This window comes from Elgaria multicarinata, chromosome 10 (assembly GCF_023053635.1).
Source record: "Elgaria multicarinata webbii isolate HBS135686 ecotype San Diego chromosome 10, rElgMul1.1.pri, whole genome shotgun sequence".
NCBI classification, from domain to species: Eukaryota; Metazoa; Chordata; class Lepidosauria; order Squamata; family Anguidae; genus Elgaria; species Elgaria multicarinata.
In genome coordinates, this window is record NC_086180.1 from 28,433,735 (window position 1) to 28,459,680 (window position 25,946).

The window sequence follows — 25,946 nt, forward strand, 5'->3', positions numbered from 1 at the left end:
ATTTCAGTGAGTCTGGAATTTAAGAAAGCCATAAAGACTGATCTCTTCTGGCAGGCCTACCCAGCTGAATTTTAAGATGCCCTTTAATAATGTGCTGCTTTTTAATCATATATTAGTTTTATATGTTTTTAATCAATTATATGTATTTTATGGTGTTTTGTATTTATTATTATTATTTATTTATTTATATAGCACCATCAATGTACATGGTGCTGTACAGATTACGCAGTAAATAGCAAGACCCTGCCGCATAGGCTTACAATCTAATAAAGTTGTAGTAAACAATAAGGAGGGAAAGAGAATGCAAACAGGCACAGGGAAGTGTAAACAGGCACTGGGTAGGGTGAAGCTAAACAGTATAGAGTCAGAACAAACTCAATATTTAAAAGCTATAGGGAACAGAAAAGTTTTTAGCTGAGTTTTAAAAGCTGTGATTGAGTTTGTAGTTCTCAAGTGTTCTGGAAGAGCGTTCCAGGCGTAAGGGGCAGCAGAAGAAAAAGGACGAAGCCGAGTAAGGGAAGTAGAGGTCCTTGGGCAGGCGAGAAGCATGGCATCAGAGGAGCGGAGAGCACGAGCGGGGCAATAGTGTGAGATGAGAGAGGAGAGATAGGCAGGAGCTAGACCGTGAAAAGCTTTGAAGGTCAACAGGAGAAGTTTATATTGGATTCTGGAGTGAATTGGAAGCCAATGAAGAGATTTCAGAAGCGGAGTGACATGGTCAGAGCGGCGGGCCAAGAAGATGATCTTAGCGGCAGAGTGGTGGACAGAGACCAGCGGACTGATGTGAGACGAAGGAAGGCCAGAGAGAAGAAGGTTGCAGTAGTCCAACCGAGAGATAACCAGTGCGTGAACGAGAGACTTGGCAGAAGAGACAGACAAAAATGGTCGAATCCTGGCAATATTATACAGGAAGAAACGACAGGATTTCGCTACTGCCTCGATATGAGGAATAAAGGAGAGCGAGGAATCAAATATAAAGCCAAGACTATGAGCTTCCTATTATTCTTCATTCCCTAATAGAATAAGTATTTGTGTTGTACCCTGCCTTGATCCAGAAGAAGAGGTGGGTAAGAAATAAACAAATAATAATAATAATAATAATAATAATAATAATAATAATAATAATGATGGTCAGAACTCTTCCAGGCCCAAACTAACTAGGGATTCAACTGGGTCTCAGAGAAATTGCATCCCATGCTGCACTTCCTAACACAGCCGGCTCCTATTCCACCTTCTGCCATGAGTGGTTGGAAGGGGAGACTGGGTGTGTAAATGGCACTTGAGATCTAGAAAGGGAGCATATAGTTTGAATTTGCCTGTTATCTAATGTCTTCATTTGAAAGTAGAGATCCAATGCGACGTAAGGGAAATTGTAAGCATGCTGAGCTATTGCACATTTCTGTTTGCCAAGTCAAAAAGCACATCATGGCCTGAAACCCTAAAATAGGCAAACCCTCTTGTGCATTTTCAACACTTTACAGCCCTTGACATCTTGTTAACCTGCACATTTGAAGAGACCCTCTGCAAGAAAGGGAAACATGTATGAAAGTACACTCCAATTATGGCAACAAAACAGTCAGCACTTTATTTCAACTTTATTTTTGATGAAAGCATTTAAGTAAGGTATTTCATAACACCCCAAAATATGGAGGTTAACAGCATTGGGATGCCTCCCCACATCTGACCGTGTTCATTTTGGTGGTGTTTGTAAATTGACTGACCAGTGATGCTCCTGCAGGAGGTGAAGCTTGTAAAAAACACATATTAATTACATTAAAAATTACAATACAAAATCCAAGGCTATCTGTCAGATTAGTGCCCTTCTAGGTTATAAAGATATTACAGCCTGTGCTTTATAAGACAACAAAAGTTTTTTTTAATCATACTCTAAATCAAAGTATGATTGTTAAACCTGGCTTAAATGAAGCAACAATTCTTTCTATTGCCAAGGGTTCAGTCAACATTTTACCAGCCTAATCTTTTCCCACCTCTCAACATCACTATCTGCAAAATAGCAATATCTGTTTATAGTAACTATGTTTCAAATGCAAGTTCTCCGTTTCCTCAGAAATTCTGAAGAGTAGATATCTATTGTTCAACAAATAAAGTTCAGAAAGTGATAGATTAAATTACATGGACAGAACTAAAGCTATTTCAATGACAGCTACAGTAAACACCAAAGATTTAATAAGGGATGTATGAACAGATTTCTATGAAAGGACACCTTTGAAAAGATTGAACAATGTGCTTTGAAGTCAATTTCCAATTTGTTTTTGTTTTTCTGCTTATGGTTTTTTTAAATTTTATTTTAAAAGAACATACCTCCAGAAGATCAATGAGGCAAACTGATTCATTGAAGGTGAAATGTGTGGATGTTAAACAATTCTAATGCCCGTATCAGTGGATTACATCTTATTAAGTGTTTGCTTTCTGAAACATTACTAATGAAATAATAAATTTAGTTACACATTAATACTTTGTCAGAATATGTACAGACTTTATAAACCCAACTGAACTATACTGCTGTATTGTTACATGGATGATGCTTATTCAGATGACAAAAGTCTCGATAAGATGACCCCATACATTTTAAAGCTTTACATTTTCATTCAATAAAAAAATTAAACTCTACGACAAATGGTAAAAGAAATTCCTTCCCTGCAAAACCACTGTGGAAAGACCGCAATGATCTGTGTCACTATTATAATGCAGGAGCTGTAATGCCCTTACAAGTGTTCTCATAGTTGATAAGTCACTTCAGGTTTCTGGCTCATATTTGTGGAGAAGAAACAGTCAGCAGACCAGTTGGTTTGATTTTGTTTATGCCTCCATCCAGAATGCAAACCCTTGGATATTTGATTTTTACCAGATGAGCTGCGAACTGAAGCAGAAAGACTCTGTATAAGAATGCTGCATACATATGCAGTTTACACCAGGGGTGCAGAACCTCAGGTCCGGGGTCCCAATCCAGACCTTCAGAGTTGCCCAGATGGCCATAAACCCTCCGTCTGGCTCTACCAAACACCGATTATTTCATGTTTTCCTGGCTTTTGAAATCCCTCTCCTAATGCTTAGTTACTGACAATCATACAATATGCTGGTTTTTGTTTTTTTTTTGGTTTTTGGTATTTTTATGCTTTGTTTTAATTTCTGCCCTTTTTTGTATCAACAAAACAGAAAATATACTGTGTAAAGGAAAAACACACACATTACATACATAGGAATATCATTTTCCATCATGTGTACGTTCATTAAAAAAATAAAAAAAAAAAAAAGAGAAAAGGAGAGAATTATACATAAGTTTCAAGAAAAGTGGACCAGATATTCAGGTATTTATCCACTCGTAAGTTTCGCCTATATAATACCCGTTCAAAAGTTGATAGTGTTATTAGGTCTTCAGTCCATTGCATTAAAAGAAGTGAGCATTTGTCCTTCCAACGTGATAGTATAAGTTCTTTGGCTGTCATAAAGGCCCTGAAGATCCATCCGCGCTGATCATGTGTTAACTTCCAAGAAGCTGGTGGGTCATTTAGGAGGACATGCACATTGTTCCATACTATACACTGTTTCACTATGAAGTTTACCCTTATTATAATTTTCTCCTGTTGGTTTTTTTGGGTAATTTATGCTGGTACAACATGATGATTTTTTTGATTTTTTTGGCTCCACCCCTTTTGCCCCACCCCATTGCTTTTGGACCACTGGGATGTAGTTTGCAAGTGACTGGCCAAAAGTTGGAACATGAAGACGGTAACAGACTGACAAACCAGTTGTACTGTAGTGGCATATTTGTTTTTCGTTGGAATTGTTCTAACAACAGAAAACCAATAAATCATTGATTAAAAATAGATGCAGATCCACTTCAGTAAACAATGGGAAGATGGGAAGATGTATTGTCCTGTTAATCGAACAACAAATTTGCCTTGTTAAGTTATTTCAAGGTGACCTGATTAGGTTCGTATGTCAGAAATACTCCTTTTTACACAGGGAAGGGCCCATCGCCCAGTGGTAGAGCACTTGTAGGAGGTCTCAGGCCCAATCCCTGGCAAAAAAGGATCTGGAGAGTGAGCAGGCTTATGTGGGCATGCACCAGAATGGGCAACATGCAGGCCCTTGCTGCCCTGCTAAAATTTGTGGCAGTGGCAACAAAACAAAATAAAGGACGACAGAAGCCTAAAACATCCAAATGTTGCTTTTCTAAAGAGTACAGCCTGCCTGAATGAGGCCTGCAATGGGGAGGGAGAGTCTGGGGTGGAAAATGGCCCTGGACCCCTCCCCCCCCTGTTGCCCACCCCTGGAGTAGATGGCCCTTCAAGTACTTATGTCCTCTGCAGTTCTTGATCACATTGATTAAGATGGATCCTCACTATCATATTTCTTGTGTGAGAAAACCACATGGAAGTCACTTATTGACAATCACGGTTGAAATACGTCCAACCACTCCCCTTCAATGGTGAGGGAAACTCATGTGTTGTAAAATTTAAAATGTGAAAATCATCTTGTTAGTGTGTAAGTGCCTAAGATTATTTGAACCAACTAAAAAAGGATCATTGCCTCAGCTGACAAGAGGTTCATTAAAAAAGAATTGTAATCCAAATTGGATAATAGGTCAACAGAGCTACTTTTACTATCTTGCATGCGTGCATGCATGCAAACAAAAATAATTTTCTGCTGCTTGTCTGTATGTTAAAGAGGGAATTTCTTTGCTTCCTTTTTATGTTGGGCTTCAACTGCGTATAGACAAAAACACAGTTGATCACAAAACATGGAGTATTTAGTGTCACCACTATTAAAATATATTGCTTCAACAAAGTCCAAAACCAAGCAATCTTGGCATCTCTCTCTCCATTCAGATGGGTGCCAAATCAAGACAGGTTGAAGAGGGGAGGACCCAGTGAACTGACTGCTCTATAGTCACCTGGGGGAGAATACTGCAACAACACAGGCAGGGCAAAAGTATGGCCTGTCCTCTCTGGTCATGTTTTGCTTGACTACTTCTTGTTTTGTTTACTACTTCTCTTTCATAGCCTGTTGTCCCAATTCCAGAAATGTGCTACCCAAATAATTCACCATTCCCACTGCTCTGCTATAATTGACACCTCTCTTCAAATCTCTACACTGGCTTCCTGTTCCTTCTTGGATCCTGAACAAACTCCTTGTCCTTGCCTTCAAAGGCCTACATGCCCCTGCCATCTCTTCACTCTCATGTCCTAATATATCCTTCCTATGATCTTCAGTCTTCCTCCAGTTCCATCATTCTCAAGCATCTGAGGCTCCTCTTCCCCCTCAAATCGCCTTCCAGAATATCAACATGAATGACAAGCATCTCGTTTCATTAAAGTCTCTCAAAAATCACCTATCCCATGAAACATCTGACACAAGACTAATCCTCATCTCCCAACTGGTAACTATTTGTAACTGAAATAAAACCAGAATATTCACCTGCCAACATCTACTCTGGTGTTGAATTTAAACTGTAAGCTCTTCGCTCCTCTGATGCCATGTTTCTCGCTTGCCCAAGGGTCTCTACTTCCCTTGCTCGGCTTCGTCCATTTTCTTCTGCTGCCCCTTATGCCTGGAACGCTTTTCCAGAACATTTGAGAACTACAAGTTCAACCACAGCTTTTAAAGCTCAGCTAAAAACTTTTCTTTTTCCTAAAGCTTTTAAAACTTGATTTTGTTCTGACTTTATACTGTTAGTTTTACCCTACCCAGTGCCTGTTTACCCTACCCTGTGCCTGTTTGCATTCTCTTCCCCTCCTTATTGTTTTATTATGATTTTATTAGATTGTAAGCCTATGCGGCAGGGTCTTGCTATTTACTGTTTTACTCTGTACAGCACCATGTACATTGATGGTGCTATATAAATAAATAAATAAAATAATAATAATAATAATAATAATAATAATAATAATAATAATAATAAGCTCCTTAATGGAGCAACCTATCCTTTTGCTCTCTGTAAAAATGCCATAGACATTGAGGATGCTATATAACCCATGACAACAACTAAGCCAATCACGTGGTTCTTTTCTAGCCAATTGCTAGTGTGGCAGGAAGGGAGGTGATGCTTGCGTAGAAAATTAGAAAATTCTATGCAGTCATCTGTCCACCCATGTGGCTACAGCAGGGGTGGCCAACATCCCACACGGATGTGCCCCCTGGCCTTTTCAGAGGCACCCACTGCTAAAAATCAGTTGGGGTGGGTGGGTGGCAAAAAACAAACAAAAACTTGCTACTTTCCATAGACCTGCAGCCTTTGAGACCTGTTAACCATCTTCATGTGAAATAGCAAAAGAATTCTCCTCCATACTTTACTAAGTATTTCATGACTATGTCTTTGGCTTCCATTTATCCAAAAGGCAACTGTGTGTGTTGCAGGATTTGCTCATCGTTCCAGCTGATAAATCTTGTCCCGGGTTTGTTCTTTTGTAATGCTGAAATAATCATGATGTCGGCTTTCACTGTGGCTTTGACAAATGACCCTTTTAAACCTCCTGATGGGATGAGGGGCGATTACTGCCATTGTGCTGGGAGACCCATAGCAACCAGGCTGGAAAGGATCTGTGACAACTGGTAAAATATTACAAGGAGAAGAGAGAAGAGCAATGCAGAGGAAGAGCAGTGCATTTGCTAGCTGGGTGGTCTGAAGCAGGATGGGACACTGCAGAGGAAAGAGAGACTGCAGGCTTGAATAGAAACGGGCAGGAAGTAGGAGGTCTTGAAATAAAATTCATAAAAATGATGGGAAAAGAACAAGATGAAGTAAAATGTGTGTGTGCATGCATTCTTCTTACCAGAGAGCAAAACAGATGTAATTCAGATTGGAGAAGAAACACCATGAAAAGGAAAGCAGTTACGCCCAGCCCCATATTAGATCAGATCTAGACCATCTAGGTTACTATCCAACAGCATCAAAATAGATAGTTGAAACCTATATACACATACACTCTCTCTGGGCCTGTTCAGGCAACACACTAAGCCATGGTTAGGCCGCTAACCTGTTTGCAGCAAATGGTTGGTGAGTGTATTTAAACTCTGGTTATGTAGCCACCATGGTTAGGAATGGTCCACACAATACAAATCATGGCTCACACGCCATGCTAAACCCTGGGGTTAGTGTGTCTTCTGAACAGGGACATTCTCTCTCTCTCTCTCTCTCTCTCTCTCTCTCTCTCTCTCACACACACACACACACACACACACACTTTCTCCATAGATCTCCCTTCTTGATAGGAAATCATTTGCACTCCGCATGTGGCAATGTGTGCTCACAGTGAACAAACAAATGTGCATTTGTCACAGGTGATGGCATTCATGTACTACCTGGACATAATACCACTTTTCATCTGATACATTTTTCAAAGTAAACATACTTCTCAAATGGCACCTGTAACTATTGCCAATGAATTAATTTTATGGGATCATCGATATGCAAGGTGCTTTACAGAGTACAGGGTCCCTACTCTAAGAGGTTTATAGCCTAAACGTCAACATATGGGGAGAGAAGCAGAGACGTTGGCAAACCAGGAAAGAATGTGCAATTATTTCAGCTGCATATATTAGTTACAGGATTAGTTACAGTAGGGTTCTCTTCCCCAACCTGGTGCTCTCCAGATGACCAGAACTCTCGTTGTGCTGAGCCAGCATCAGCCACGTTGGCTGGGAAGATGGCAGTTGTTGTCCAACACATCTGGATAACACTGGGTTTGGAAAAGTTAGAGTAGGGCTTGGAAGGTAAGGGGTTGGGCCAAAGGCTGTATTGTCTTTTCTTACCAAAGATGTTAAATGATGGCCATCATTATTGACTAGCGCCGCAACTTTTGGCAAGTTAAACATCAATAAAATTATGTACGTAACTGTAGAGGTTAAAATCAGAATTGAGCCAAGACAGTTTTCAGTACTGTTTGTTTTATCATCTCCAAAATCACAGGATACGATTCATAACAACAACCACAAAAAAGGTTAAAAGGTTATTTCTGGTATGTATATCGCTAGAGGGAAAGAGGGACAATCATTCCAAATATTTACAAGGACCTCTAAAACTTGCTTTCACAACATAGTAGGTCTGTGTAACGATCATGAAGTTAACTTAGAAAAGAAAAGAAAATGCTGACAGGAGGGGGGGGGGGTTGGATCCTGCAAAAAGATACCGAGAAAGAATTATATCAGAATAAACATGGCCAGAAACAATTATCTAGGTTCCTACTTTAGAGGCCTAGACCAGAAATAGTCACTATGGGAAGACTAAAAAAAAAACCAGTTACACATTATTTTCCAGTTAATGCCTTTATTTTGCCATGTAGTATGAGGATGGAACTAAGGCAAAGAATGGTACTAGAATTATTTATGTGTGTATCTTCCTGAACGGGGGGGGGGGGGGGCGGAGGAGAGAGAGAGAGAGAGAGAGAGAGAGAGAGAGAGAGATTGGAAGCGAGGGAAGAAAAGAAGAATGACAAGGAAAATAAGGACACAGAGTTAAAACTAAACCCAATCCATGATTTTTGCGACTCCCCCCTTATTAAGACTCACTTAATCTAAACTGAGAACTGTGGTAAAATTCAAGCAAATGCTAAAAGCTTATAAAGAGTACAGCTTTACAAATTAATTTAAAACCCTTTTTCTCCTGAATACACTATTCTGCTTTTGAATATATAGTGCAGTTCTGACTATTTATGTTATACTCATGTATCAGAAGCTAAAATCCTTTGTTTACAATTCAACTGTCAACCTTCACGTTCCTCGATAGATGATTTGTCGAATTATGTTTATGCCAGACTGCTGTAAGCAGTAAAACCTCACATTGTTCAAGTATGTTGGTACATTAGACACATCATGTTCTCAAAGTGTATACAATAGAGACTCCATTATGAGAGGGGAAAACTGTTCAGCAGTAAATGGATTAAAGCCAAATCCTTTTACTTAAATTTCTCATACTCACGGACAAGTGTATAGCAAAGAAATAATTGAAGGTTTGGGACTGACAGAGAAGTAACAGTAGTTTCATACTTCAAGTATTTGGCCTTGGGGCTTCTTGGGATCATAGTCTTAAATGAGTTAATTCAGTAATAATGTGTAAGGAATTATGGTCACCTAAGTTCTTGATGTAGTAAATCGAGACTGAGGTCAACCAACCCTCTATTGTCCTATCACCATACAATCCCATGTCTAGAATTCAGCGAAGTAAGTGACAAGTACTAGGCACTTATTGAATTTTATATTTAAATTTTATACAAAGTAAAAATAAGTATGTGTAATTAGACAACATCAAACATATGTAGTTACTGGTTGTTCTGCATTGATTCCACACATGTGTATGCAATGTGGCCTTCTAGATGTGGTTGAACTTCAACTCCCATCAGTCCCAGCCAGCATGGTCAATGGCCAGGGAAGATGGGAGCTGTAAGCCAACAACATCTTGAGGGCCACAATTTCCCCACTCATGTCTTAGGCTGTTCTGTTTTGTTTTGTTTTTAGCAGGTGTCTATTTAGTCAACAAAGTTGAATAGTGAAGGTCTTCTATCAATGACACTGAAAGAATTCAAAATGTTTCTTAGATGTGGTTTGAAGCTTAAAGCAGACCAGCCCTGAACTATCAAGGCAATGAGTGAGATAAGTAGTAAGGAACACAGTATGGCAAAAATGCACTTTTTGTTCACTCAAGATCAAGGAAAAATTCCTTACATACTCAACTGGTAAGGAATGTACACTTTCCACTCCATAATTTCAAGTATAAACGACAGGTATAAGAGTCCAACACACAAGGAGTTTAAAGATCCCATTAATCTACATAGATGGAAAACATGATAAAAGATAAGACTACCATGGTCAGCATACTGTCAAGAGAGAATATTTCTAGGTTAACAACTTTAACTTTAACCATACTAATTCTGCATCGAAGTGTTTACTTAAAAAGTAGAAGTACTTTTTAAACCACTTCTCTGACCTTTAAAATGAAAAAATCCCATTACTTCCAAAGATTTCTTAGTATCCTGCTATAACAATGTATGTATGTTTGTAAAATTCAATATAATGTGCTACAATCAGCTAGTGAGGAAGGAAGACATTTATAGGGCTTTTCTAAAGTACATAAAATCATCATCATCAGAAGATGAGAAGGAGAAATTTAATTTCTATAGTATCACCTTCCTTCTCACATCCTGGCACTTTACAAGCAATACGTCAATATAATCACACACAAAATTTAAACGCATTTATAAAAGGAAAAAGGCAATGGAAACACGCAAAAGGGATTCCAACAGTAAACCCATAAAAGCCCACTGAAAACAATAAGATTTTCAGGTGCTTATATTTCAACATTTTTCATGGGTGTGTGTGTGTGTGTTGGTGTGGTGGGAGGGAGATAATTTTTGCCCCACTGGCAGTTTGCTGTTTTAAAATGAAAATGATATGTAGGAGGCTGCAGTGGGGAATTAAAGAATTGCTGGGTAGAGGTGCTTAACCATTTCCAATTGTACCCCATTCCCCCTACACGTAGCTTCAGGAGTGTGTGGGGGGACAATCTGGAGATGGATTTTGAACTGAAAACAATTGCCTAGTGAGGGAAAGTTAAACACTCCATTGTGTCTGCTGTTTCTCTCTTTCTGGACTCAAGTCTCTTGTGGCTGCTTCTCATTGAGAAAATAATAATTTTAAATTGGTTCTTGGGAAAGTAATCATGAGTCACTGGCCCTGTTCAGAAGACACCTTAAACCACGGCTTTAACCATGGTGAACAAGGCTTTTTGCCTTATTCACCGCGGTTAAACCTGTGGGTTAAGGTGTCTTCTGAACGGGGCCACTGTCCAAGGCCCAGGCTGGCCCATACATTCAGTCAGCAGCATTTCAAGTGACTTTGCACTAAAGATGGGCAACAATGCTAGTCTCCCTGTGCTGTGAACCAAGTAATTTTCTTCCATTGTCAGCCAAAGGAACAGTTCCCACATGGAAGAGTCACCATGCATATTTGGAAATATGTCAGTTTCATAAAGGAAAGAGACACTTGCTGAGGCCAAGAATGTGTCATGTTGCCTTATTGCTTTGTAAGAGGCCAACAACACCTCATGCAAAATCAAGACAGACTTTTTGTTTGGAGATGACTGCCCATCTTTCTTATAGCTAAAACTTCCATAAACTTACACGGATTGTGATATTATGGCAGAGTGATGTACGTGAGCTATTTAAACATTGTTCCAGATAATGAGAGGGGTAACATTACACTAACTATTACGGGCCAAAATAAATTGGTGTGATGATCAAAAGTTCACTCACCATAACCACGGACAGCTATAAAAACACAGGAGGGTAAAAAGTTCATTTAGAATAATAATCGCCTTTTGTGGCCTGAGCTTCCAAAGTTGAGTCCAAGAAAATGTTGTTCCCAGAGTAACAGAAAAGAATAGCTAATTATTACTGTCAACGGATTAATAAAGTTAAAACGGATCTTCTCTTTCCTATTAAGAGGGTTGTTTCTGTGCTGCAAAAGGTCAGTCCTGTCATCAGTCCAGATCTATGCTTTTTTTTTTTAGCAAATGTGCGCAGAGACTTCAACACACAAATCAAGTAAAAACATCCAGTATTTTAATACTAGTGTTGAAAATCCTTTAAGAAATAAAAGAAATCCACCCCACCACTCCAAAATGTTTAGCCATTTTCATAATGCTCTGAGTTATTGCTGCTGATCAATTGACATATACTTATTTAAAACGTTTCAATACCATCCGTCAATTAAAAATTTCCAGGGCAGTTTACAATAGCTTGTAAAACACTGAACACTCACAACACAGCATAATAAAAACATCAATTAGCAATAAAACAGTTAACAACAGTCAGCACTAAAAACGACCACAAAAGGAAGGCTGCCAAACCAGTCTCTATATAGTCTAGCTTTCTCTGCAGCCTTGTATGTTTGAGCTGTCAAACATACAAGGGTTCAGCCAAGGCAAGCCTCTATATTTTGGATAGCTACAGCCGTGCAAATGTGCGAATAACTGATTTTTTAAAAATTCCACGGGACGGAGGAAATGCGAAAAAATTCCTGGTCCCCCTATTGTGTAAAAAGGGGAAATAATAACAAGGGCTCCAACCATGATCAGGATCATGACTGGAGCAGGGCCGGGGCACTTGGCAGCTGAACTTCTGTTCTGCCACCATGTCCCCTGGGATGCTGGGCAGAGCCAGCTGGATGAACGAGGAGGGAAACAACCCGCGCCCACCCCAATCATCTGGCAGGTGCACCAACCACGCACTCACTGTGGGTTGTTTGCAAAACAAGCCACATTGTGTACTTCTCACCCATCGTGGGTTGGCATGTCATGTGAATGTGCCCACAATCACTTTCTCCTGATTCGGCTCATGGAAGACTGTTCTTACTATTTGCATCCAAACGAGCTGTGCACAGCGCTGATTGGCTAATAATAATAATAATAATAATAATAATAATAATAATAATAAATTTATTTGTTACCCGCCTCTCCCTCTGGATCGAGGTGGGGTACAATACAAATGCAGACACCATAACTAGCCTTCTGAAACCTCTTCCTCCCTCTTCAGAGCACTATTTTAAGTGTAAAAGAATGATAACATTTAATCCAATGCTTTGGGCTTGTCTAAGGGGCAGACAGCCCAGTATTTAAACATAAATGATCAGATGATGATGATTATGGTTATGATTTATCTCCTGCCTTTTCCCCAGTACTGGGACTCAAGGCGGTTTAAAAGATTAAAACAAGTACAATTAAAACATATAAATTACAAAAGTTAAAATAGAATTAAACCTACAGTAAAATTAAAAACATGTTGTTGTTTTTAAAAAAACTGTTAACAGATTAAAAAGTGGGGGGAGTTCAATACATTAACACAGGTCCAGTATTATTATTATTATTATTATTATTATTATTATTATTATTATTTATTTATATAGCACCATCAATGTACATGGTGCTGTACAGAGTAAAACAGTAAATGGCAAGACCCTGCCGCATAGGCTTACATTCTACATGATGAGGAATTATCACTCTATTTTTTCATTCCCTAGAGATTTATACAAGTACTTCTAATATAATTTTTACCCCAACCCATTTTAGTGTGATCACCCAAGTTAAAGTTGGATTTTGGTTATATTAAGCCGTGCTTGGGTTATATAGAATTTTCAGCAGAAAGTTACAGAGTACTACTTACTGAATGTTGTTGTTCTGAATGAAATATATGACACATCAAAAACTTACCAAGGCTGCATTCTTTGCAACATGTCCTACAACCACAACGACTCTTCCTTTGAAGCTCTGAAGTGTGGAAGTAGCAGCACACTGGATGAACTCTCCTTCGGCAGTGAATGCTGATCCATATGGGATATTGATGCTGCCTGATATATGCCCTCGATTAAAACTGGGCAAGAAGAGGATATGTTAAGGAAATTAATGAGGCTGAGAGGAAAAACAAGTTCTGTATATGGTGATGGAATTGGATCCTGCCCACAATGAGAAATCAATGCCATCAAAAGGGAAGAGATTCCCTTTGCAAAGTTGTTCATAGCTGTTTTTAGATGTATGTTTTTGTGTATGCTGCATGTTTTTATGGTTTTACATTTTGCATATTGTTTTTGTTTTAATCTTATGTAAACCGCCCAGAGAGCTTCAGTTATGGGTCGGTATAGAAATGTAATGAATAATAGTAACAATAGTAAGCATCTGGGAATATGCTGGGATGCAAAATGGGAAGCCTCGGGTCAGCTGGGTTGAGCCTCTGTGAAGAAGTATATACATATTTTTAAAATACATAAAATAAAATACAAATTTCAAAGTATGATTTGTGGGGCTAAACATGTTTTTTTATCTGATGCACACAAACAGCAACTTTGAGAGCTGCAGAGCCCAGAATCAAGGTAAGTTACTTTTCGTTGAAGTTGCTGCAAAACCATGACAGATTCTAAGAACTCGCATGAATTGACTTGGAAAGCCTTACAGTTAATCCAAGATTAATACTTGCATAGATTCCTTTTAAAATAATTCGCATGAAAAGTTCCATTTGGATGACTGTCAAAATTACACTGTGGGAATTACGAGAGCAAAGTTTCTTACAGAACACCAAAAAGCTGACCTAGCCCACTAGTTAGAATAGTTCATTAATTTCTTCTAACAGACTAATAAATCTATGGCTTCCTCATAAATATTACAAAATGGCATGATAATTGTAAAAGAAGGAGAGCCCTTCATGACAACAGTACTAATGATTTAACCTTAAGAAGGACAAATATACGTACTTTCGGTTACGGTAATTGCATTAGTATATCACTATGCATACTTTAAAAACTCTTCTGTATTCTTTCTAATCTTAAATGGCCATCTTAACCATTCCAGTGCTGAGATGATTATAAGAGTTAGACATTTATGCAAGGGAGTTAAAGAACCATAAAGAATTTCACTGAGATCTTCATGAAAGGAATGGACTGCCGCCAGTATTTTTGTAATGTATTTAAACCGAATCTTAGACAAAACTGCTGCCATTGTATTGCAAACACTAACATCACTTAGATGTTACTTTTTTCTTTCTTTCTTTCTTTTTACCAGCAAGGCCCAGACTACGTTATCTTTTTACCAGGAAATTTTACCTTATAAAACTGTCTTGGAGAAACAAGGGCCACTAGAGCTTATGGTGTAAGCATTACAAGATGCACAAGGCTGTATTTCAGTAACTCCTCAGTGTCTAAGTGCAATTTTACATTGAAAGTGACACCAAATAAAATAAAATAAATAGAATAGCTTTTGCTATGGACTGTGCAATATGTGTTTTCCATCAAATTGTGTTAACACAATAAACTAAAACATCAACCACCTTTTGGTGGGGTCATGAGCTGCAACATGGAAAACTATGGCTTACATTCAATGTAAGTCCTACTTACAATAGAGCCACTAAAATGAATGGGATTGAAATTAGTCATTATTAACTTAAGTCACATTCATTTCAATAGGTCTACTTTAAGTAGGGCTTACATTGGATTTTACCCTATGATCGGGAATTAATGTGAACATACACAGGTGAGCAACAATTCAGTGATACTGGCAGGGCCATCAAATCTGGTGGCATTGTTTGGCCATCAGAAATGCACTCTACGCTCATACATTCAAACTGTGATTTCCAGTTTGGTTTGGAGACAAAGGATGGCTAGCTGTAATCTGTTTGCCCAATTTGGGCGTCACTGTAAACTGCAAGCCAGAATTGGGCAACATCAGGACCAACCAAAATGTCATGAAATAGTGAGCAAGCTTTCAAGTTCTCCAGAATTCTTCATCAAGTGTTACACAAAGCAGGGACTGAGGGGGGGGGGGGGAAGCATATGAAAACAGGCTAGATTAAGGTCCACATTTAGACTCGTCTCAACATGGAGATTGCAGACCGATTGGCTTAGTCTCTACTAAGTGCGCTGCCAGTATCAGGCTACAGCTAGGATTCTGGACAAAGAGACAGTGATGGAATCCCATTTTAAAATACACACACACACACATAATGCCCCACTGTTTCCCAGATATGCCTCTAGGCTTAAGTGAAACACACACAGAGCAACTAACTATGGATTGCATGGACCAAAATGTGCAGGAGGCAATGCAATTGATGCAGTTGTCCACTCCCAATATTTAGGATCAGGTGGGCTACAGAACCAAAGAATCAAAACATGCAAAGCCTTTCCTCTTTTGCCCAACTATTCTTTTTGTACATTTTTCAGATCTGTATTTTTCATGGGTCAATTAAAACCTAACATTAGTCCAGCAAATCCAATGATGACATGCTTATTAGCTTTACAAACCCTCTTTGCATTGTAATGAAGAGCTGTGTTAATTGTGACACGTAAGTTATTACTAGCAAACTTGTTCATATTTCTGTTGTGTGTGTGTGTGTGTGTGTGTGTTTGTGTTTAACATGCGAGGGACAAGGGATGGCAAATTAAAAGCCTTTGTTATGAGTGAATCTAGCTTAAAAAGTTGAGCTATTTCAGGAGGGAAAGCCTCAGAAGACTAAACAAACGAGGAGCTGAATGATTTAGACACTGAAGCCTGTGATTGACTGGAAACCTCAAACGGTGCATGAAATTAATAAACATACAGAAGAAATAATTATACTTTCATGCTTCTTTGATCACTTTTGTTTTAGTTAGACAGCATAACATGTTGAAGGTTTAGTTTTGGCATACATTCAAGCCCTGACAATTCTGTTTTGCTTATATTTGCTAACATAGAGCAGTCTTCGAGTTCTACCCACTACACTGGAAGAAAGGCAATTTAAGTGATATGCTGCTGCTGCTGCTGAAGAAGTAGAAGCTGGAAGAGGAGAGATGGATACATGATTTTGTCAAAATAATCTCTAGCATAACATTGAGAATTGCCTTTCTGCTGGATAGGACTTGGAAGGTCCGTTTTGCTCCAGTTGCAGTGGTTCTGAGTCCAAATTCAAGGTGTTGGTTTTTACCTTTAAGCCTTGCATGGCTTGGGATCTTACATAAGGATTGTCTCTCTCTGTATGAGCCTACTTGCCATTTGGGGCTTAGTCAGAGGCCTTTCACGCCAGCCTTGTGACACATCCAGATGGTGGCAAAACAGAAACTAGGGTTTTACAGCAATTGGTCCATATTTGTAGAACTTCCTTCCTGAACAGGTCTCTGGTGGTGGTTGTTTTTTGGGAAGGCTGTAAGGCACACTTCTTACATCATAATTTTGGTTTGGTTACAATCTTATTATCTTTGGCCAACTCTATCATGTTGTTGATAACATTACGTGGCTGGTTCAAAATTGTAAACAGCTTTGAACATTTCAGAAAAGCAGTAAAGATTTTTAATTAAAATAAAAAATAAAATAGTAAATATCAGTGCAAGAAGATACTTTTTAAGTACAAATCTTTAAAACCTTGAGCTATTTCCTAGCAAAATCACTCACAGATTGAAGAGCTATCCACTGCAATAACATGAAACATTTTTGTACCATCTGAAGTAGATATAATAGACAATGCGCTTTAAAGTACTGCAAATATTGGCTTATCATGCACTGATAAAATCCATTATCGTGAAATTAAAACACTCTGATCCTGTTCAGATGACATGCTAAGTCACAGTGCTTAAGGACTTTGAGCTAAAACGTTATGGCTTAGTGTGTCGTGCGAACCATTCCTATTCCTAACCATGGTCCTACATTACCATGATTTAAACATGCTCACTAACCATTTGCTGCTGAAGGGTTAGCAGCCAAACCATGGTTTAGCATGTTTTCTGAACAAGGTCTTTGTGTCCTGGAACAGTTCTACACCTGATGGTAAATCATAATACAGCTTGCTTTCTAACACGGTCAGGGCCAGCCAGCCATTATCCACCCAGAGTTTTCCAGTCTATGTTGGCCCACAGCTTTTGACCTGCTGATGGCATTTGCCAGGAGAAGTGCAATGTAGCAATGTCATGCTGTATCAAAAGTCAAAAATCTTCAAGTTAGTTAACAATATCAACTCTCAGGGTGGGGGGAATAGCATGAACGCTTTGCTGTTTATATGTTTTTTTTAAAAAATCTTGCTCTTTGTTCATGGATACACACACACTAGAGCAGACTTCCTGAACCTAGCACCCTTCAGATGCGTTGGACTACAAGTCCTATCATACACATGCTGAGGATGATGGAATCTGTAGCCCAACACATCTAGAGGGCACCAGATTGGGGGAGTCTGCCCTTGAGTTACCTTGAATATTGAATCAAAGTTAACTGGCAATGGAAAACAGGCCTGGGAATGTTAACGAATACTCCTAACTTCCTAAGGAGAAAGCTTACCTCAACTGATGTTCAGAATGGTTATTTGAATGCTTTGCCATGTTAAAAAAACACCAATGCACAAAAAACTAGGTGTCATAAGGAAGGCTGGGCTAGGAATCATCTGGTTTTCTATGTGCAGAGAGATTAAAAAAAACATGTGGGAACATTCTATTATATGAGCCTCCCAATGGAGATCTGAAATGGTATAATCCAGACAAAGGTTGTTCACTTCAGGGAAAACTAGGCCTAAATCAGACTAGTTAAAAACTTTTTTTTCTACTACTGCAGTAACATTTATACTTAAAGCTGGCAGAGCAGGTAGCCGGGGAGGGGGGGGGAAGGATTAAGCTGTGACTTTTTCAATTTAGAAGGATACTCCTCGCTGTTACGAATGTCAACAATAAGCAACTTTGGCTTGCTGGATTTGGTTTTCTTTGTTGGGGTCTTGAAATGGCTAGGTCCCGTCAAGTCGCACAGGTCAATCAAATCTTCAGCTGAGATCCGTGGCGACACTTCTGATTTCAGATCATTCAACTTGATAGAATCCCTAGACTTTTTAAAGGAAAATAAAAATAAAATAAAAAAGAAAAGAAAAGAAAAGCCCTTGGAACAGGTAAGTCAGCTGGCATTAATTTGCAATTACCAATTTCTATGAAGATTAAGATGTGGAAATTCAGTAATGAAACATGCCTTCTGCAACAAACTTTAAGCTATTTTATATTCTACTTTACAATTCTACATTATTATTATTTTGAGAGGATGAGATGTCAGCTTATGCATTCTGTATTGACAACTTCTAGCCTGTCTCAGCCAACGTACATTTTAAACAGATGTCACACACGACTGTTTTCTTGCTGAAGCGCAACTTTTAATTGGTTATTCAAATTATGTGATTGAACCCTCTTTTTTCTACAGCTCCAATGCAGAGACGATCAGTACCATTACTTCACATTATGAAGCACAATGCAATATACCTGATAATTTGGCCATGTCTAAAAGCGCTGTGATCCTTTCTAGCCAAGATTGAAATAAATATTCTACATGCTACACCATTCTGGAATTACTAGTACTATAAGGGAGCAATCCTATCCTCATGAAGGAGTGCTCCAAGACTGGAGTGTTTCATTCCTTCCTATGTCTTCCTGGCAAGAGCCAGGTAGGGCAGGAGGAGGGTAGAGGCAATTTTGCCTGTTGTTCTTTCTCACAAACAAGCAGGCCTCCAAGCCTGTCTACTTACTGGCAGTGGGTGGGGATGAGGGATGGAGAGGCTATAGGATCCTCTGTATCCTGGCCTCTCCTCTCACCAACTGGAATGCCCCCTTTATGGCCTCTATGAGGTCAGTCTTGTGACCTTGTCAAGCAGCCGCTGCAGTTTTTTCACTGGCTGTTGTGAGGCAGAAAGCTCCCATGGTGGTAGACATGTTCACAGCTTTGCGAGGGGGAATTCGAAATACCCTATGGTCCCTCTCTAAATCAAGAATTATGAAATAAAGATGGTGTAAGAAAGAAATAGGTTGATGAAAGTGATCACATTCTGTGTCTGTGTGTGTGTTTAAAGAACAACAACCCAGTCTTCCAGGTTCTAGTGTGACCGAGAAACAGAACCCTGGATGGGGCTGTGTAAGTTCAGAAGTGAAGCTACATGTAGATAGGAGCAAGCTTGGTTCTCAGCTGCTACGGTGTCTACCAGGGGCAAGTAGACAAAGCACTGTACTTAGGGGATGTTCTGGTGAAGGCCAAAAAATTCCTCCATCCAGACAAGGGGTGGACTGGCTTTCAATATCAAGGATTGCAGAAGGGGATTGTGTGTGCACGTATGCCCACTTACATAGTGTTTCTGGTCTATGTTTCATGGTGCTTTGTAAAACCCATCTTCTATCTGCACACCAACCATCATGATGACAAGGACTTTTCTACTTCTGAGATACGACTCAAAGAACCATACTTCCATTATCCACTAAATTTCACTGAATAAGTGGATTCTGGACTATGCAGAACAAGTGCTTCTGGTTGCCTGAGAAGTTTGGTGTGATCAATGCCTATCTTTGTTTACCTGAAATAAGGTAACTGCATGTGATTGGAAACCATGCTGGGAAACTTTGACCCTTCATTCTCATGATGGTGGTGGTATGTTGGCGAAACCTCATTTGCTGCTTCCTCCTCCTCTCATTAAAAAGGTTAGCCACTTCTCTCCATCACATCGGAAATAAATCCATTGCAAAACTCCACAGCAATCTGGCTGCTCTTACAAACACACATAGCCCACACAGGCTAATAAAAAGAGTGGGAAGGGAAATATGGCAACCAAGGAGATTAAAAAAATGTAAATAGCCTCATTAGTCTACCTCTTTGTTTTATGATATTGTTTCCTTGGGGAACAACTAATCATATCATAGGAGGAAGGTATCTATTTTAGAGCTTTACTTGGTCTATAATGCTGACAGTATTGAGGTCTAATATATCTGCCCAATGGACTAGCCCTTCAGGGCTATTTCTCTACTTTATATGAAATTTAATACTCACTGTAGGGCTATTTTCACTCTTTTTAAAGATGAAGTATACTATTTATGAGATAAAATATATGGCATCCTTACTGAAGCAGGAAAGAAAACAGTAACACTCTAGAAACAGCACTATACTTTGCAGTATTTAGCTGCCAATATATCTTATTTACCTAAAATCACTCAAATATTTAAGGGAAACCAAAACACTGTTAGGGCTACATCACATCTAACACCTTCCCCAAATCATTATCTTGTTCCCTTTTATCACACCTAAAATCTGCTACCTAAGTCATCTGCCTCCCTTTGCCTAATGGCAGGACTGGCTGTGACTGCAGTAAAGAGTACAGAAGTGGACACAGGGCAGAACTTTGAAGAGCTTCTTTTGAGGGTAAATTATCCACATAACTCAGAAACCCACAGTTGAAAAATAATGAAATGTTGGTTTATCTTTCTTGACATGTATGTTTTGCAATTGTAAACTGATAAGCTGTGGTGGTGCCTCAGGATCCCCAGTTATTTCCCACTTCAGAAGAAATGAAGCCACTTCAAGCACTCTTCTTGAGGTACGGCATGTGCTAAGATGGAGAAAGACACACAAACACACACACACAAAAGCACAACAGAAGAGAGTCCCATTGCTGAAAGAGTATTTATTTTTCCTTTGTATAACATACCATCAACATTTGCTTTGCTCTGTGATAACGGACTTCAGGAGTTTACTTCAGGAAGTGATCAACAAACTGAGGGGAAATACTGTTCATGGCATGAAAGGAATTACAATTTATAAATAAGACTTCCAGTGTCAAGCCGATAAATGCTAGAGTCCGTTGGGGTGTGAAGAGAATCGTGGAGTACCAAAGGAGTTCTGCTGATAAGGCTGCTACTTGGCTCAGAAAGTGCAAACGTCTCAGAAAGGCAACGTCTGTTGCCTTGTTTATCAATTTTTTGCATTTCTGCTGCTATTGGAACTCCTCAAAGAGGAAGCAGTAATTGCTCCAAAGGAGAAAGTCTTATGCAATGGAATTGGTTCAGTTATTTTTCTAGAAACAATATATATGTTTGTTTTTTAAAGTGAATATTGTGTCTTTCCAGGACATGGACCCTATTCTCAAAATGACTGAGGTAGGTCTTAATAAGAAAATATAGGGCAGGGATCATATCAATAATAAAATAAACTTCAAAGAGAGCCTCAAAACGTCAGTGAGAAACATGAAAACATACAGGCAAATCTGTTAAAGGACTGTATTGCTAGCTATACAGTTTTCACCAATTGTCACAATGTGTCTTCTTCAGGAAAGTTAAAATACTATTTGAATTAAATGTATCTTAAAGTCCTTCTCCCTCAGAACTGAACAACTTCCTCAGAGACCATCTTGCTTGATATGTTCTTGCCTAGTCAATATGGTCATCAGGGCAGGCACTTTTAGTAGTGTCTTATGCTCCCTTTATAAGTTTTATGGGTTTACAAGGGAGAGGGCATTTATGGTGTGGCAGCACCTGGTTTGTAGAATTCCCTTCCTATTGACATCAGGTAAACATCTATAGTGTTGCTTTTTAGATGCTTGCTTAAGTCCTATTTATTTAGATGGGGTTTCCCTTTAGTGTGACTCTAGCTATAACCTTTTTGAGCAATATGCAGTTTATACTGAACTCTTACATTGTTTTATGAATTGTTAGTGCTGTATGCTGCTTTTTAAATGTTAAACACCGTACAAATTTGAAACTAAAGCAAACTGCAGTGGGTAGAAAAACACCACGCTGAAGGCTATGGGCAATATCCAATAGTGACTCTCCTCAATTGAGACCCACCATCACTCACATTTCATAAATGTACGCCGCTCTGAGATCTTAATGATATAGGGCGGGATATAAATGTTTTGAATTAATAAATAATAAATAATAAAGCAGCCAGCCCTGTTGATTTCGAGCTCTGCCAACCTGCACCTTATGCAGACTTTGCTGAACTGTCCTGTTCCAGAAACGACTGTTTCTGCTCATTTGAGGTTGCCCCTGGAGGCACTAAATTTCCGTTGCACAAGGGGTGGGTTTGCTTGTGCAATGGAATTGGCAGGGCTGGCCGCTTGTTGACAGTCACTGTTGGATACTGCTTAAAGTAATTGAGTTTTTTGTTATTTCTTCCTTGCCACTGGGAAAAAAAAGTTTAAATAAATAAGATTAAAATGGTGAAAGCTAGAAAGAACTGTTAATCTTGTGAAAAGATTTAAAATACTTCCCCAAAGAACAGACAAAATCAACATATACCTAGGCTGGTATAGACAAAGATCCAAAATGTTATCTGGTGTCATCCCACCACTTACCCAAAATACCGTTTTCACAGCACAGCTTTCCCCAAAATGTGTTTCCATAGGTAAATGCAGTTAACAAGGATAAATTAACACAGAAGCTACCTTCTTAAGGAATTGGTAACCAACACGTTAAATATAATAAGCTATCTAAAGTAAAGTATAGGCATTTTGAACAGCACATTTCACAAATTCCGCGAGAGGGAGGAAATGGGTTCTTTTTTGCTATTATTCTCAGTGGAGGGAAGGCTTACTCAGAAGCTCTGTGTCTAGGCCTCAATAATCTTGGTTAAAGAAATAAAAGACTACACTCAACAGAAACAGTAGGAGAATAGGAGCGGGGAGAAGCCCTGGCACAAGATGAAATACTTCCATTGGCACATTCTTCAGAGCAATTTTAGGATCAAAATGGTACTGGAACATAAATAAAGGTCACATGTGTATCAAACCAAGTACAGCACAGAGTGAGGGAAGACAGAAAAAAGGTACTATTGCCTAGAGCAGCTAGCTAACTAAAATAGACTATTCATTAAGAACAGAGATACACTTCAACTTCCAAACAATAAATATCCAAACAGGTGGTGAAGGAATGTAAAAAGTAATCGTAAGATATAAACTTCCATGCTTGGCTGTTGAGTGTAAAGACATGAATGCTAACAAACGTTAGATCTATTATATAGGGTTTCTTATTGCTTAAATAAAATCTCCCAATATCCACTTATTCCTGTGCTGCAGGAACACGTAATTCATTCAATGCCACATTTCTCAAGTACTGTTCAGGTGGCAGATTCCAGGAAGTGTTCTGAGGGTGCAACTGACCATTGAGAGAAAATAAGTAATTGAGTGGGCTGTGCCATGCTTATGTAAACTCACTACCTCTCAGTCTACCTTCCATTTTTTTTTCCTGACAGAGCAAGTGGGGAGGAAGATACTTTGTTCAAATAAACATGGAATAGCTGAGTTGATTTGTTACTTTCTCTGTGCTTCATGGTGGCAGGGAAGGAGCTTGTGAGAGGGGGAGAATGATAGACTGAGAATTCTCCATAAAATGTAACCCCTGAACAGGCTTTCAGTCACTCCAAAAAACAGCAAAATATATTCTACTGAGAAAGCATTTGTAAGGTTAAAGCACTTTGCTCCAACAGTGCTTTAAGTTATCATAGCTTTTTCCTGATAAAACGTTTACATGTGCTTTCACAGATTATACCTTCAATATACATTCTCTTGCAAAACTCCAGAAAGCCAACATATTACTCCCCATAAGAACTCATCTGTCTATAAAATCACAGTGACACAGTACAGTCAATATCCAGGCAAATGCTCTAATCCCCATTATTGGGAAGAACTGTTTTACATATGTTACATGTATATATACACAGTACAGTTATGCTTAATTTGAATAATTATGACATTGCTGGAACATGAAAGATAAGCTTCTGAAGTTTACTTTTTATGTTTATTTATTTTAAATATCTATCTATCGCTCACTTTCATACTGTAACATCTCACAGTGACTTAATACATATCAATTGTAACCCTCACCCACCCCAATTAGTTTCACAAGAGTATGCTTAAACTTTTATTCTATATTCTCCTTAATAAAACATCAAGATTAAAAATGAACAAACTCACCAGGTCACTTCTGGGCGCATCCTGATAATCTGATGAAAAACAAGACATTAAACTTCTTGTACAGTTTCCCTCACTGGCTTGCTTAGGATGCTGTGCATATTGTCTGTATGTAGCACTCTTAGGAGTCCAGCAAAAAAGGTTGATGGATTCACGGACACATCGTTCTATGTCAATTTCTGAAGAGAGGATACCAAGGCACAAATTAAAGGGGAGAAAATGAACCATTGGAACCAAAGATACAGTACTTTTTGTTGTTGTTGTAAATATACAATTGTGCAATGAAATTCTTTTAAGTTTTAGCACAAACCCTTGGAGATTTGTAGGTAAATTGTGATACAATCTAGTCAGACAACAAGAAACATTCCATTCCTCCACTAACAGGCAGCCAAGTGGAAATTCCAAATGACAATTACAAAGCAGAACAAGTCACATCAGAATTATCCCACAATTGCAAGGGAAGGGTATATTTTAAACAGCAAACCATAATTACAGTGCGTACACAGTCTGCAAATGTAATCATTGTAAAACATGGCAAAATCAGGCCAAATGGTGTTGGTATGATAATGCTTGAATGTAGGACCTGGCATCCATTAATGCAATGTGAAGTTCAAGCTTCGTGCATTTTGTCATGGTTACAGTTGCTAAAGGAAATCGTGAAGCAAACCAAAAGCACGAGTGGAAAAAATGTTCATGAATTTGAACTTTATGTAGCGTGCTGCATTTGAGAAAGCAGCACAATCACTTCCAGGAAACAAGAAAGAATCCGCAGCATTATGATGCAATTGATATCAAAGACTTGATGTTTTTAATCATCTTAGCTGGAACCCAGTTCCAAATGGCCCACAACTACCAGGCCAGAGTACTACCAAAAAATCTGTATTCAACCATGTCTGGATTCACATGCTTTGCGTAGTTTAAGAGGCTTACAGTGCTAACCTATGCATGTCTATTGAAAAGTATGTCCCCTGGAGTTCAATAAGACCTATTCTCAGATTGCAGTTTTAGGGTTGTCTGCTGCTCCGTATCAACCCCTAAAACAGGCAAAAAAAAAAAAAAAGATTTTAAAAATCTACAGGAGGAATACTAAAGACAAATTTAGTTTCAAGTTAAATTAGTGTGCCACTCACACTTAGCAATATTTAAAGCTATGAAGGATATGTAAAGATTTAGGGTGGGTATCTTGAACATCCACCTGAACAGAGAGGCACCCATTCAAGACAGTCAGAATAATATCTGAACAGGACTTCGCTCTCAGGTTAACATTCCAGTATCATAGCAAAGGTGGGCAACACGCAGCCCAGCTGTCCCCCTGTCACCCCCCCCCCCCAAAAAGGCAAGAAAGAGTTGGCAGCAAACCACTATGGATGCTTACTAAGGAGCTTAGCTTCTTTTCAAGTTAAAGTTGGCCTTACAGCCTCTGTAGCTGTTCGCTAATAATTGTTCTCCTTTTTTTTTGCCATGAAGACAACAAGAGTGCAGCCTGTGGAGGAGTCTTGGGCAGGGGGAGAAGTTGGTTCCTGGACCACCTGAAGTTGCCCACCCCTGAGCTACAGTATTAGATGGCTTAGCGTGTTGTCTGAACAGGCCCACCATATATGGCCATCTTGAATTCCATAGATGAAGGCAAGGCTCAAGATATTGCAATACATAAAATTACAGGGAAAGATTAAAAAATAAATTGTATTTATGTCTCCCTCCGCTTCGCAAATCACTTTCATCTAGCCT

The 25,946-nt window shown here is 38.9% G+C and overlaps 1 protein-coding gene across 1 annotated transcript in view; it reads right to left on the bottom strand.

Annotated features, from left to right (window-relative positions):
- Positions 1-1,559: 1,559 nt before the first annotated feature.
- Positions 1,560-25,946, bottom strand: part of TBCK (TBC1 domain containing kinase) — a 97,378-nt gene continuing 72,991 nt past the window's right edge. Inside the window, exons 22-25 of the mRNA XM_063135648.1 lie at positions 24,222-24,397; positions 18,159-18,334; positions 13,226-13,385; positions 1,560-2,881 (exon numbers count right to left, since the gene is read on the bottom strand). Coding sequence (XP_062991718.1) covers positions 2,771-2,881; positions 13,226-13,385; positions 18,159-18,334; positions 24,222-24,397 — 623 coding nt within the window. The 3' untranslated portion in view covers positions 1,560-2,770. The remainder of the gene's footprint in view (positions 2,882-13,225; positions 13,386-18,158; positions 18,335-24,221; positions 24,398-25,946) is intronic.